We start from the raw sequence: 14,453 nt of genomic DNA on the forward strand, positions 1-14,453 counted from the left end.
GCATTGCCTCCTCCACCATGAACCTATACTGTCCTCCCACCAGGGGCTGATACACATCTCTTACGAGCCACACACTTGTACATTTCAGTTAGCGTCCATACTAGCGCACGATTATGGGGTTTAAAGCTTTGGGTGCTGTCACCAGGTTCCAAATCATGTAAAAATCCCATTTGCCCCTCATGCAGTTAGGGTTAAAGTTTAAGCATTGTTAATTTGGAGAAGGATGATGTTGTTTGCCATATTTTCCACATGCCAGTCCTGTCCAGTTAATCACTTAAACTGTGTTTTTGTGTTTCAAAGTATAATTTTTAGCAAACTGGTTTTAGGTAGTGTCAACTATGTAGTTGTTTCTAAGATTGTTTCTACAGTGTTTACAGTAGCTGTAAGATATGGAAGGATATGGAACATATACTTTCACACAGCACTGGTAAAGCAGCACAGAGCAAGTTTCCACCCTTGAGCACACACATCAGTAGAACAGAGATAAGTGACTGATGATGTTGAGCTGAGAAGTTCTTAAAATGTCTTGAGGTTTTACGTAGGCTTATCTTTAAAAACAGAATCAGAGATGGAAGGAGCGAGGCAGAACAGGGATGAAAAAAGGAAATGAGATGTGTAACGGTTGGACTGAGATTGTAACAATTCCCCACAAGGAATGTAAGCACTTTGTACTGCACACATTACTAATAAAACACTAAGGTCACCCTTCAAGTGCTTACCAACATTTTTTTTTTTTTTTTTGTCTTTTTGAGACATGGTCTTGCTGTGCAGTTCAGGCTGGCCTTGAGCTCACTTTGTAGCCCAAGCTGGTCTTGAACTTGCAAGATCCTCCTGCCTCAGCCTCCTGTGTGCGGGGATTACAGGTGTGCACCACCACGCCCCGCTAATTCCTGTACTTTTGATATCTTAACAAAATGTCCTAAAAGTTCCTCTTTTGCATTTAACATCTTCAGATAAATGAAATGCCACCCTTTGTGTATCCCATTTCCAGCTGCTTGTCAAACAGCATGTAGGGTACATCTTAATGGTTTTCTATTTTTGCTCCAACATTCCTTTGTACAATTAATGCAACACTTTAGCTACATTTGGCCGTCAACATATATTTTATCATCCTTAAACACCTTTTACTATGTGAAGACTTCAACTTCTATAGGAATGTAGACAAGCTCATGTACCAAATTAAGGCACTAGAATGGTAAGCCACAGGAATAAAATGCCCAGCAGCAAAGAAGTAATGATTAATTTGCAATATATCCATGTAATGGAAAATTACAGACATCCAATAAGAAAAAATGACATTCCATTAAGAATTCGGGTAGGAAAACTTAGAAGAGCCTTCAGGAGAGCTGAGCAGTAACTGTCAACATTTAACACGTCCACAACAGGGCTGTAATGTGTCTGCTGGGCAGCTCTGCACCACTGCTGGAACTAGTGCTGCTTGAAGGGACAGTTGTGCGTGTATCACTGGTGAGTCACTGGTGCGAACACTTAACCCTTTCAACCAACATTTCCAGCTCTGGTAATCTAGTCAACAAAAGGACAAAACGCAGATGTTGCAGAATTTATGAAGTGATTATCAATGTAATGTATAAGCAGGGTTAAAGGATGGCAGATGGTAATGCAATTTCCAAAGAAGTGCAGCCTTGCAGAGGGTTCTTCGGGGAATGGTGCCCAAAAAGCTATAGCCAGCTATTTTGTGTACAACTTGTCTACACTGAAAAAAAACAAACAAAAAACACTTGAAAGAAAATTTTTTTTCTGAGATAGGGTTTAAGTAGTTCAGGCTGGTCTTGAACTCAGCAATCCTGTCTCACCTCCCGAGTCTGGGATTACAGGCATGAACCACCATGCCCAGCTAACGGCTTTTTTAAATATATGATCACATTTTCTGTAAAAGCCTGTATAGTTCTTTAAATTTTTTGAGAAGTGTCTAATAGTCTTCCACGCAAAACTGTCGGCCTCTCAGCCTGTGCTTTAACTGTATTATCTCAGAATGTTAATATTAACGAGGAGGAAAAAAACTACCATAGACCTTTAATCCTTACCTAAGGAATGCCCGATTACTGCGCCCGAGTAGGGAGGCATACTTGGTTCTAAAGCCAAGCGTGATAATGCAGAGGGTGGGAACTACAGTCTAACCCAGCCTACTGCCTATTTTCATACCCATAGGTGGAGAAAGTTTCACCTCTTTGGTAGCTGGGGAAAAAAAATTAGTAAAAATTTTATTGGGAGCAGAGGCTCCCAATAGTGGCTGGCTGCTGCTTACTACAATGGCAGAACTGTGGCTCACTGAACAAAATACTGTTTCACTAAGGGAAGAAAATGCAGACTGTGAAAATTGGACTCTAGTCTTAGGTAGTCACTCAGTCCTGCTGCTTCCTGCCAAAAGTTAAGGAAAACGGCATCGAGTTCAATCTGGTATGGCTCGGGCTCGGTAAAACCCACTCAGTGCATGAAGCACAAGGAGACCCAGGTTTGACCCTCAGCATTAACAAACAGGGAAGAAAAAAACTGGTACAACCGGCCTGCTCTTTTGCCAGGTCCAGGTCTTGAGTAGCTTGCTCTTGAATTTAAACTGTAAGACTTGATCACGTTACAAGGTTTTAATGAAATTTAATGCCTACTGAGAGCACGCTAGATGGTGTTTCCAAAGCAGTCCTGTGGTAGGTCAGGATGGATGAGCGTATGGAATATGGGAATGGTAATTCTAGATTGAGGGGAGGCACATGAAGTTACTGTTCTCTAACCTCTGTAACAACTTTTCTTGGTTCCATGTATGAATGGCTGGCAGAGGAAAAGCATCATTGTTCCCTAAGGAGCAACACCATGACATAAAAACAATCAGATTTCAACTGATGCTATTACAAGACAATAAGGTTACTACTGCTTCTACAACTCATCACGAACAGAAGCAATTACATGGCCAATTCAGTAGCAGCTCAGCATGGCATCAAGTCTATACATACACCATGTAAGACGCTGCACCAATATGCACACAGATACTGAGGTCAGGGGACCGGGGATACAGCTCAGTAGGACAGCGCCTGCCTGGCAAGTGTAAGGTCCTGAGTTCGATTCCCAGTACCAAAAAAAATTTAAAATGAGGTCAGCACAAAGGTAGCAAAGATGAAATTGTAAAGAGGGGAAGAAACTGAAACTCTTCATACTGGGAAGAAATTTCAGACCAGCTCCCAAATTGGCAGCCAGTGGCAGTTTGCTCAATTACCATAAAGCTATATAGCAAAAGCCAACTTGTAAAAAGTACTTCCTAGCTTCCAAGATAAAATGAAAAGTAATGCAGGAGTGTCCAGTTAAGGAAACAAAGATCACCAGTCTAATTGGTATATTACAGATTTTTATTTATATTTTCAAATAATTACATTCAACATGTTTTCCTTTGTTGTCATTTAAATATAAACCCTGATAGAACTCCGAAAGCTAGGCAGCATGCTAAATAGCTAAATTAAATGTTCCCAGCCCCCAAAACACATTATCCAATCAAATATTACATTGTTCTTGGACTGCTGTATTGCGTGCTTATTATTTTTTCATTGTTTATTTTTGGACAGCTTTTCTAGGTGAAGTATCTCTAATGCTTTTTGGTATTATAGTAACTAACAAAACTGGAAGTGGCTAGAATAGCCAGGAAACATTCTTAAACCATCGAATGGAAGAATATCACCAATTCCTAGTGTTCCCATAACACCGTGTAGTTCTGCTTCACTAAATGTACTTATAGTGGGTAAGACACCAATTCCTTTCCTCCTTAAAAAAAGAAAAAAAAATGTGCTAAACCACAGCACCTGTGGCTCTTACATACTGATACATATTTACGCCTGAAACATTTCTTCTGAAATTTACAAGTACACTGCTGGTCTAGCGTAAGGTTTAGGCTTATGTACACTGGGTCTAAAGTCGTACTAGGTGGATTCTGAGAGGCCCAAGGATAACTGGCTCGGTCAGAGCGGAAACAACTCACAGAAAGTAAGACAACACTCAAATCGACACTTTAGATTTTAGATAAACCTCAAATGGGCAGTGCATTTTCAAGAGGCAACTGACTGATCAATCAATAGGCTCAGTTCTCTTCTCACCCAGGGCTCTCCGCAGGCTCCTCTCAGTGCCCGGATGTGCTCGTGTGGGTTCCCAAGAATAGCCTCCCACCAGGACAGAGCTGCGACTGCTGTGTCCCCTCCCTCCTTAGTCCTCAAAGGAAAGCCCCCTACCGCTCCCTGACTTGTCACTCTCCACTAGCAGTACACATGTATCAACTACAGCGACACCTCAGGTGCTGAACAGCTCCAAGCCCGAACTTTCCACACTCAAACTGAAATTCAAAACTAATCTGCTTGGTTGTTAACTTTGCTCAACAGTCACACCAAAACTCCAACTCGAAAACGCCTGTATGGGCCAAGCGTGAGTCACTCGCCACTCTCGCCCCGACGGCGTCCAGTGCTTGTTAGTGCCTCAAAACATCTGTCACTGTGCTTTTATTTTGCGCTTTATTTGCATTAAATATTATAACCATGGCTCCAAAGAAAGTTTGTGATACCAGCAGGAAAGCTAAGAGCAAAACTGAGAGCCATCACAGAGGTTAAGGAGTCACTGCGAAAAATTTTAAATCCTGGAAAAAATGAATTTGTAAGGGGAAGTTTTGGGTCTCAGAACCAATTTGGTTTTCCATTATTTCTTATAGGAAAAATATGTTCAAGTGTCAAACTTTTCAGTGCTCCAACACGATTTTGGAACAAAGTGAGTTCAATGACCGAGGCATCACTGTATTTTTATCTAATGAACTGTTCCCTTCAGTTTGGGACATGAAGGCTACACAAAGGAGCCAGCAAGCTGGAAGGGACTCTGGTCACCGGAGAGGAACTAGGGGAGAGGACAACGGCTATTACTTGGCTCTTCCCAGGAGAAGCAGGCAGAATGGTGGGTTAGTTCCACTGTGCCAGATCTTCAGGTCATTCAAGAGACACACTTTCTGGCTTTTCAAGGCTCTTCACTGAAGTGAAAAAATGTTGGCATCACATTCAGAATGCTTAAGCAACTACTCAGTGTAGGCCAAGGAAAGCAGGCCGGATGTAGCTGTCAGTTTTCAGCATCTGCTTTGGCCTCTCCCAGATCCTCACCAGGCCTAACTAAGAAAGCTCCACCACACAGGGCTCTTGCTTCACCCCACCTGTTGAGAAAGCAAGTCTTATCGCAACAATGGGGACTTTTATCAAAGCTACACAAGGGAAAAGGCGATGCCATAAAAATGGAATTCCCACGAGAACACAATGACTTACTCTTTATTTCTACACTTCTATAACTTTCAAGCCCAAGATATCAGAATCCTACTTTGGGTAGACTTTACAGTGGAATACATACAAATCTGGAGCTCTGAAAGTCACTATGTGGTATTAGCTATACATGAAGAGCAGGACATAATGTTGATTTCTGATCTCTCTGTAATTACTTGAAGTCCTGTGTTCACTTTTTAGAATGAGATTGTTTCCTTAGCTGTAGTCAATGGTGCCCTGTGCTCAAGAATTGCTGACAACTGCTGTATTTGGCATTAGGGTTATCAACAATTTTATTCTGAATTTAACATTTGTTACTAAGCAATACAATTATGTGAAAAGATACCAGTTACCAGTCACCAGAAACTTTTGTATGTTGAAAATGTAATTTTAATAGATAATTCTTCATCTTACATAGGAGCACAATAAAATACACCACATTCTTAAGAAATGCCAGAGGTCATGAGAATACGAGTGAGGAAAACGCAGATGGGCTACAATATCCATTACCTTAAACCGCAAGAGACAATGATCCCAACCCAAAGGTTAACATTTACACATTTATGACTGGCTACGTAAGACTTAGTAACAAAAACTGGAAATCAGATGTGGAGAGACGTGGGAAAGAACAGTTTTGTGAGGGAAGACTCTTATTAATGAAAAATTTACTGAAACCAAATTAAAGAATAAAAGCTCACACAGCATATTAGGATGGATGCAAGACTCATTAACTGAAAATCTGGTGCGCTTCAAGGAAGAAATCTTTCTGATGCTTATGCAAGCTGCTTGCTTGAGATTTCCTCTTAGTTCCATGAGGGAAACTTGACAAATATCTCTGCAAACCCCAAATGATTATCACACTGGTGTTTCCTAATCACACGCCAATGGTAACACATGAAGTTTTCAGACAAGAACCAAGAAAAAGGTCATAACCCACATTTGAGGGGAAAAAAAGGTGGCACAATGTGGAAGTCTGAGTTGTCAGTCACAGCTGCGTTCTTTGCTGCCACACTCCTGTGCAGTGCTTTTCCAACACTACGGCAAGACACCAACGAGCACCTGACCAGATAACACAGAACATTTATTCGAATTTCTAGGGGGCGAGAAAGGGTCAGACACTGACGCTTTATGCATGCTCAGCTCCTGTTTATAAATACTCCATTCAGTGATAACACAAATTTGCATCAGTGGAAAGAAATTGGCAAATCCATCTCTTGCCATTCTATTTGTCAGATGGTGAAGACCAAAGCAGAATGTTCCATCGATTTTAATTTTTAAATACGATTGTCACATTGGGAAAATGAAATAAACACAGTAAAATAAACTGTACAAAGGCAAAGTAGAATAACAAAAAATATTTTACTAAAACATAAGATTTACAGAAGTTTCCAGACAAGCCATACAAAATGGTCACAAGCTTTTTTTGAAGGGGTACTCTACACTTGACTGCAAAATCACAATGTTATTAGTGAGGGCTGTGATGTTTGTTAATGTTCCCATTTTGGTTCAAACAATCAGCTTGTCCGTCTACAGCATCTAAAGTTAGACTTGGCTAGAGAGCATATCTTAAAAGTACTGGTTAGCTGCTTTTTAACCAATGCAATTAGATCACCATAAAAGGGGGGAGCCCATAAAATTTTGAAACTACCTTTCCCCTCAAAAAATAAAATAAAATAAAATAAAATAAAATAAAGAACACCCATACCCCTGCAGCTAACCCCGACAACTACCTTCGTTCACAGTGCTTTATACTTAAACCATGATGGGGGAAATGAATAAAAGCAGAAGGCTACTGCTTTTAAACGCTTCACAACAATCCAGATGAAACTTCTAGCCTCTGCTCATGCTTTACAACAGTGAATCAGGACAAGACATAGATTTGCTAATGTGCATTTAATCACCAGAGGACTGAAAATGTCTGGGCTTTTATTCTGTAATGTTTCTAAGACTGTGTCCGTTAAATGCAAACAAAAAAGGAAGAAGTCTTGGCAGAACAGGAGAAGTGACACAAACTTGATGATCGGGCCGCCTTAAATATTATTCATGGCATATAGCCTAGTCCATGCTCTAGCTGTAAACAAAAAGAAACATGCAATTATTATTTTACTGAGCTCAAAAGGTTACTCCTCAGTCTATAAACAGTAAACAAATATGATTATGTCATGCTGCAATCTCTTAAATTCCTGTCATCTCCTATAAACCATCAAGGGCTGAAAGACTTTCTTGATGCTGAATTACCAGAACACTGTAATGAAACTCAAAAGATCTACAAAATTCAACAGGATGAGAATTCATTTCTAGATATACAATGCTCCCCACTCATTTTCTTTTAAGGGTAACAAGATGAAGCTCACAGATTCTATATTCTTTGGCTACACACTGCTGTATGGTTTCATCTTTTGAACAGTTTAAAAATAGTTCAAAAGTTTTCCAGTGTCCACATACTGCTGGATGAATGACAGACATTCCTTACTTGTTAACTCCAATGCAGTTAAATCCAGAGTCTCAGATTTCCTAATTACAGGTTGTTTAATGTGGGAGCACAAGCAGGGTATAAGGTGGGGTGTGAGCATCTTTTAAGAGGTACAGGAACAGGAGCTCAGGAACATAATTTGTTCTGATTCTGAAAAAGATGGCCACGTTTGTGTCTGTGTGGAAGGGATGGCCATGGTGATGTTTGTCACCTGATGCAGTTTGTGAAAGGAACTGTTTGCAAACAAAGGTGTTCCTCAGTTGAGGTATGACTATATTTGCATACCAAAACCAGCATCCGATTAAATATAATTATTTTCCTCTCGCTTGCCAAAAGCTTTAAGATTTTAAGGGTGCTACAATGTGTTTTCAAAGTGGAAGTGTAAAGGAGAATATTAAATACCTGTTTCTATGGCTTGGGCTTCGTTGGTCTTCCACTGCTCCGCTACATCATTTGCTAATGGGTCATCTGGATTAGGAGCACTTAACAAAGCCTGGATCGATAGCAGAACTGTGCGGATCTGCAGTGCTGGCGACCATTTATCTATAAAGGCAACAGGCCCGGTAAATGACAGGATAAAGCAGGGAAACAGGCCCGGAATTGTTGCCTCCCCTACCCCCAGACCTAGTCTTAGTATAAGGTAAGATTACAAAGTCTACATTCTAAGATGGGATGCTCAAGAGAGAAAGGAAAAATAATACTAGCAAATGATGACAAGGTAACACTTACCTTTCAAAATATCTAAACATATTCTTCCCAACTTGTCTACATTAGGATGATAAATTTTGGTCATGAAACGTACTTTAGGTGCTGCCATTGGGTATTCTTCTGGCAGAAATAGTTCAAGTTTAAAAGTCCCTCCTTCAAAGGGGGAATCCTGGGGGCCAGCAATGACCACGTGAAAATAACGGGCGTTGCTCTCGTCTGGTTCTGCTTTAATCCCAGGAACCGGCTCTGCCAGCAAACGCTGGGTTTCCTGCAACCCAAAAACAGAACAGCTGTGAAACAAATGCCACTACACTAGACACCAAAATTAAAGTTCATTCTCTTAGAATTAGAAAAGAACCTCTCCAATCTCCAGACAAGTTTCTATTTATAAAATCCAAAGACCTTTTAAGTAACTACAATTAGTTGATGCAACTGCAAAATATTGATGGCTTACCAAAATACATTCATAGTAAAGTCAGGGGAGCTGGGCATGGTGGCACACACTTGTAATCCTAGCACTTGGAAGGCTGAGGTAGGATGGTCACTTCCAGTTTGGGGCCAGCCTGCACTACCCAGTGAACTCAAGGCCTGCTTGAATTACAAAGGAAGACCCTGTCTCAGAAAGAAAGGAAAGGAAAGGAAAAGGAAAAAGGAAGAAAAGAAAAAAGAAAAGGGGAAGAGAGAAGACAAGACAAGACAAGACAAGACAAGACAAGACAAGAGAGAAAAGAGAGAGAAGAGAAAAATTCAAAAGAGCTGGGTGCAGTACATACACACCTATAATCCCAGAATGTGGAAGGCTAAACCAGGAAGATTCCCAAATTTCAAGGTCTGACTGGGCTACATAGAAAGACTATGTCTCAAAAAAAAAAAAAAATTCAACAAATTCAAAAGTAAAAAAAAGAAGAAAATAATACTGAGATTACTATACAGCTAAGGGAACTTGTTCTATCAAAATCAAGCTGTTACGCTGAGTGTGGTGGCTCGCACCTGTAATCCCAGCACTCAGGAGGCTCAGGCAAGAAGATTGGTGCGAGTTCAAGACCAGCCTGTGCTATAAAGTGAGCTCAAGGCCAGCATGAACTGCATAGAGAGACCCTGTCTCAAAAAGATTAAAAAAAAAAAAAATCACCAAGCTGTTTTGTTTACAAGGCAAAATTAGTTTCTAAAGCCACTGAAATCTCCTGAAAAATATACAGCATTCCTTGGTATTTGAGAGACTTTTGAGTATACAGGAGCACACACTCGCTCCCCCTATAGGATGGTATGTGTTCATCAAGTCCCTTTTATAAAATGGCAAGGTATTTACAGATTTTACATGTAACTTCCACAGTACTTTAAATCTCCTCTAAATTACTTATAATTCCTAATTACTTTAATTCCTAAGTCTGCGTAAATAGTGCTTACACTGTATTGTTTTGGAAATAATGACAAGAAAAATCTATGAATGTTCACTACAAAAACCATTTTCCCCGATACTTCCCATCCGTATTTGGTAGAGAATTTCTAACGAAATGGAGGAAGGAAATGAGAACAAGTCTAGGCACCTAAGCAGGGCTAAAGAAATAGATATTCATGCTTAATGTCCTCCAATAATCACACCATAGTTTCATTTTCCATCACCTTCCTTGTCTAAAAGCTCATCATCCTCGATCCTTTATTGAAATCTCCATCCTCACACCCACTTGTGGTTAATACTTTTTCTTCAAAAAAAATTCTATTTCATGAAAAAATTCTTTTCACCCCAGCTACTGATCAGCTGCTTTGCTTGTCTTTGGAAGCCATGCGAAACTACTTGCCTCCCATTTCTCCCCTTCCCTGCCTTGGGGAGGAGTAATACAATACTGGGGATTGAACAAAGGGTCTTGCCTATGCTAGTCAAGTGCTCTACCATGGAACTACATCTCCATACCTTTACAGACAGCATCTTGCTAAGATGCCCAGGCTGGACTTGAATTTGCAAAGCTCCTGCCTCAGCCTCCAGAGTAGTTGGGGAATTGCAGAAACATGCCATACTGCCTGGCACCCTATCTTGAACACACTCTCAAGTCAGACTGTACCCACTAACCTGCTTATCAACGTCACCAGCAGTTACCTCCAACAGTGCAGTTAAACACAACTACTAGTGCTTCATTTTTATTTGTCTTGAAGGTAACATCTTACCCAGCTGCTTTGCCTTCCTCTTTACAATGTGCCAGCTAGCTTCCTATCCTGGCTGTCAGCCTGGCAACCTCCTTTAGTCTCCCTGCTGGTTCCTCTGTGCCTCGCTGGATCTGTCCTAGGTTGCTTCTCAGTCTACGCACTGCTGTAGTGATCTCACCTAGTACGATGAATTTAAACACTACCTACACTCGGCTCCACGCTGAGGCGTCCTGTAATTCAAATGCAGCCCAACCTCTACCCTAATTTGACCCTTCTGTCCACACCTGCTGCTTGACATCTTCTCAAAGATGTAAGAAGCATCTGCTACAGTTTGGACATGGTCCCTCACCCCCGCCCCCATGTCCAGGCTTGGTCCTCAGTCTTGGCATGCTGTGGCAGTGGAAACTTTTGCCAGGCAAGGTCTACTGGACGGTGACTGGGTCACTGGGACCTGGTCTCAGAAGCGGGCTATGCTGGCTATAAGGCGAAGCCAACCCATGCCTGTCTTACTGACAGAAAAGAACAGAGGGAAAGGGCTACATACAGGAGAGGCCGAGGGCATGTGATGGCTTTGCTTTATATAGCTCCTCGGGCCAGCATAGCTCCCTGACTATGGCCTGAAATAGGGTTTTCAAAAATTTCTGTTTTCAAAACATCAACCCATCATCATTCCTGTGTTATGTTTTTGTTGTTGTCGTTTCTGAGATAGGGTCTCGCTATGTAGTTCAGGCTGGTCTTGACCTCAGTAGCCCAGGCTGGTCTCCAAATCCTGACAACCCTCCTGCCTCAGCCTCCCAAGAGTACTGGGATTAAGGGCACAGGTCACCACGCCTGACAGCAAATTATGGTTGCTTCAAAGTCTTGCTGAGGCACAGCTCAGAGGTAGACACACCCAAAGCCCAGGGTTAAAGCCCTGAAAACAGGCTTCCCAAAAGAGTCTCTACATGGCTGTCTCACTCTTCCTAACTCATGTTCAGCTATTCTCCTCCCAACTCCTTTGTTCCAGCCATGTTTGCTTCCTTACAGGTTTGTTTGTTTCCTGAGACAGGATCTCACTATGTGGTTCAGGATGGCCTTGAACTCACAGCAATCCTCTTGCCTTAACCTCCTGAGTGCTGGGATTACAGGCGTGCACCACCATATCCTGTGCTTCTTTGTAGCTTTTCAATTTACTAGGCATAATTCCACCTGAAGCCCACCCCCCACGTGTCTACATAGCTTGTTCACTTGGTCCCTAAGGTCACTTAAACAGGCTTTCTAGACTAGGCATGCAGGCAAAGCGGAGGCGTGCAGGAGACAATGCAAGAGGGTCACCAAGAGTTTGAGGCCAGCCCAGGATACATAGTGAGTCCAAGAGCAACCTGGACTTCACGGTGAAACCCTGTCTCAAAAACCACTTTCTCCAGTTAAGGAGCTGACACTGAAATTGCACATTCCATTCCACACTGCCCCACCCTCCCACCTCACCTCCACAGCAACATTGACAGATCATACCTCACTGATTTTGCCCTGAACAGAGCCCTATAAAAGCAGGAATTTAATTTTGTTTTTATTCAGTTATATCCTCAGCATTTGGAACAATGCCTGGCAGTATAATGGATGTTCAAAAAACACCTGTTGAATTATGAATAAACAAGTATAGAGTAAGCTATTAGAATTTCATTTCTGAGCCAGGCACAATGGTACACCCTATAATCCCAGCCTTCTGGGAGGCTCATGCTCACAAGTTCAAGTCCCACTTGGAAAACTCAGCAAGACTGTCTCAGAATAAAAAATAAGTGGGGCTGGGAACACAGTTCAGTATCAGAGCACCCCTGGATCTGATCCGTGTATTACAACAATAACAAAGAACTGCGTCTTCAATAACATTAAAGCAGGGGTTACTTTCAAAGCAGGACACGCATATCACGGTAGGGAAACAAAAGGATCCATCCAGGTGTGGAAGAAACAGCTTAACTTCTACTTGTATTTATTTCAGAAAAATGTCACTGTAATATACAAGCTGACAACAGTATGTGTAACATATATTAGTAATGCATTTCCACACTGAAATAGGCATGTGTAGTTACAGAGTTCCCAACACTATCACATCTAAGCTTTCAGGTATGAAAACTACAGACCACAGTATTTTATTTACTGACTTAAAGCACAGGAGGCAATAAAGTCTTCCACCTTGGGAAGTAAGCCAACAGGTAATCAGGAAAAACACAGCTTTTAGTTAAAGTAAGAAACTCAGGAATGGGAAGGAAAACTGGATGGCAAAATTTGTTGAATTCTGGCCTCTTCTTACTTCCATCTGCCTTTTGTTTTACCCCACGTTTCCATAAAAAGGGAGACTGGACAAAGACAGCCAGGGTCTAAGTATCCCAACCTGCCCCTCCCTGGTTATACAAAGTTGCAGCAGCTCTGTTTAAAGCTATAAAAAGCTACCAGAAGGGCCTCCAAGATCAGCTCCCAAAATAGCTCCGATATCACTCTGAACACACACTGGCAGAAATGGATACCATGGTCACTTTCTCGAGGTCCGTTCCCCCTCAGAACCAGACACTCTTCCTAAACAACACACACACTAAGCACACTACCCAGCCTTGAAATCGTTAAGATATCACAGGAACACCTTCAAGAATAAGCTTTCAGGGTGAATGCTTACAATAGTTTGTGTATGCTCTAGGTTCTAATTTATTTGGCTCAATGAAGAGATACGGAATTATTTGACTAAACACTGTTGATTTCCCAAACAAATCCACAGCATAAATTCTAGGGGGAAAAAAATAATGAAATCCAAACTAAAAGGAGAAAGTCTGACACGAGCACAGAAACAAGCTGGTGTCAACTTTTTCTCCCAGGAAAGGGAAAATTAGGTAGAAAATACAATCCTTCTTACTACTATCCAACACATGGTTAACCATAAAATACCTTTTTGTTTTCTTCTGGTACCAGGAATTGAACTCACGACCTCGCACTTGCCAGGCAGGCGCTGTGCCGCTGAGCTAAATCCCCAGCCCCAACTAAATCCCCAGCCCCCATAGTACAGTATGACTTCTTTCAAGGCAAGAGGTAAAAGGCTCAACTTCCCCCACGATTGCTTAACCGCATATGTGAGAAAGCTTGGCCTGAGCCGGCTTCCTCACCAGGTTTCATGCAGCTACACCAGTCCCCTCCTTACACACTCTACCTTTCCACTCTTGGGAACCTAGTCAGAAAATGGCAAACTCCAAGCCCTGCATGGTGGCGCATGTCCATAATCCCAGCACTCTACGAGAGTAAGGCACAGGGATCCTAAATTCAAGCCCAGCCTAGGCAATTTAGCAAGATTCTGCCCCAAAATACAAAATGAAAAAAAGAACAAGTCTGGGGATGTGGCTCAGTCAGTTCAAAAGCTCTGAATTCAATTTTCACTGTGATGCAAAAATAATATCCAATTAAATCGTGCACCATTCTGAGCAGCCCGAGCAATTCTCACTGTCCCACTTGGGAGAGAATCATCCCTCTTTGCCCAGCCTTCCCACAAAGAATACACTGCTGGGCCATCAGTCACTCAGTAGCCATTTGTAGTCTCGGTTATCCAAATGACTGTCAAAATTGACTGGAAAGCCAGGTGTTGTGGCACACATCTGTAATCCCAGCACTCTGCTGAGGCAGGAGAATCCCCGTGAGTTTGAGGCCAGCCTGGGCTACAAAGTGAGACTGTCTGAAAAACAAACCAACCACAGACTGGAGTAACTCTTACTTTATTTAACAGTGACTGCAAAGTGCAATGCTAGTGATGCTGGTGATTTGGATATGCCCGAGAGAAGAAAAGATGAGAGATCTCATTTAAAAAAAAAAAAAAAAAAAAAAAAAAA

General features: G+C 41.7%; 1 protein-coding gene and 1 long non-coding RNA gene across 3 annotated transcripts in view; one reads left to right on the forward strand and one right to left on the reverse strand.

The window, feature by feature from the left end:
* The first annotated feature begins 858 nt into the window (after positions 1 to 858).
* Positions 859 to 14,453, forward strand: part of LOC106149421 — a 14,891-nt gene continuing 1,296 nt past the window's right edge. The window contains exon 1 of the long non-coding RNA XR_001235601.1: positions 859 to 1,467. This is a non-coding gene — a long non-coding RNA (uncharacterized LOC106149421). The remainder of the gene's footprint in view (positions 1,468 to 14,453) is intronic.
* Ube2n (ubiquitin-conjugating enzyme E2N) overlaps positions 5,653 to 14,453 on the reverse strand; it is a 37,961-nt gene continuing 29,160 nt past the window's right edge. For both annotated transcript variants that reach the window (XM_013518306.1, XM_005374462.2), the window contains 3 exons: positions 8,488 to 8,734; positions 8,161 to 8,301; positions 5,653 to 7,356 (listed from right to left, as the gene is read on the reverse strand). In XM_013518306.1, coding sequence (XP_013373760.1) covers positions 7,316 to 7,356; positions 8,161 to 8,301; positions 8,488 to 8,734 — 429 coding nt within the window. In that variant the 3' untranslated portion in view covers positions 5,653 to 7,315. The remainder of the gene's footprint in view (positions 7,357 to 8,160; positions 8,302 to 8,487; positions 8,735 to 14,453) is intronic.

Source organism: Chinchilla lanigera, unplaced genomic scaffold (genome assembly GCF_000276665.1).
Source record: "Chinchilla lanigera isolate Chin_1 unplaced genomic scaffold, ChiLan1.0 scaffold00004, whole genome shotgun sequence".
Taxonomy (NCBI): domain Eukaryota; kingdom Metazoa; phylum Chordata; class Mammalia; order Rodentia; family Chinchillidae; genus Chinchilla; species Chinchilla lanigera.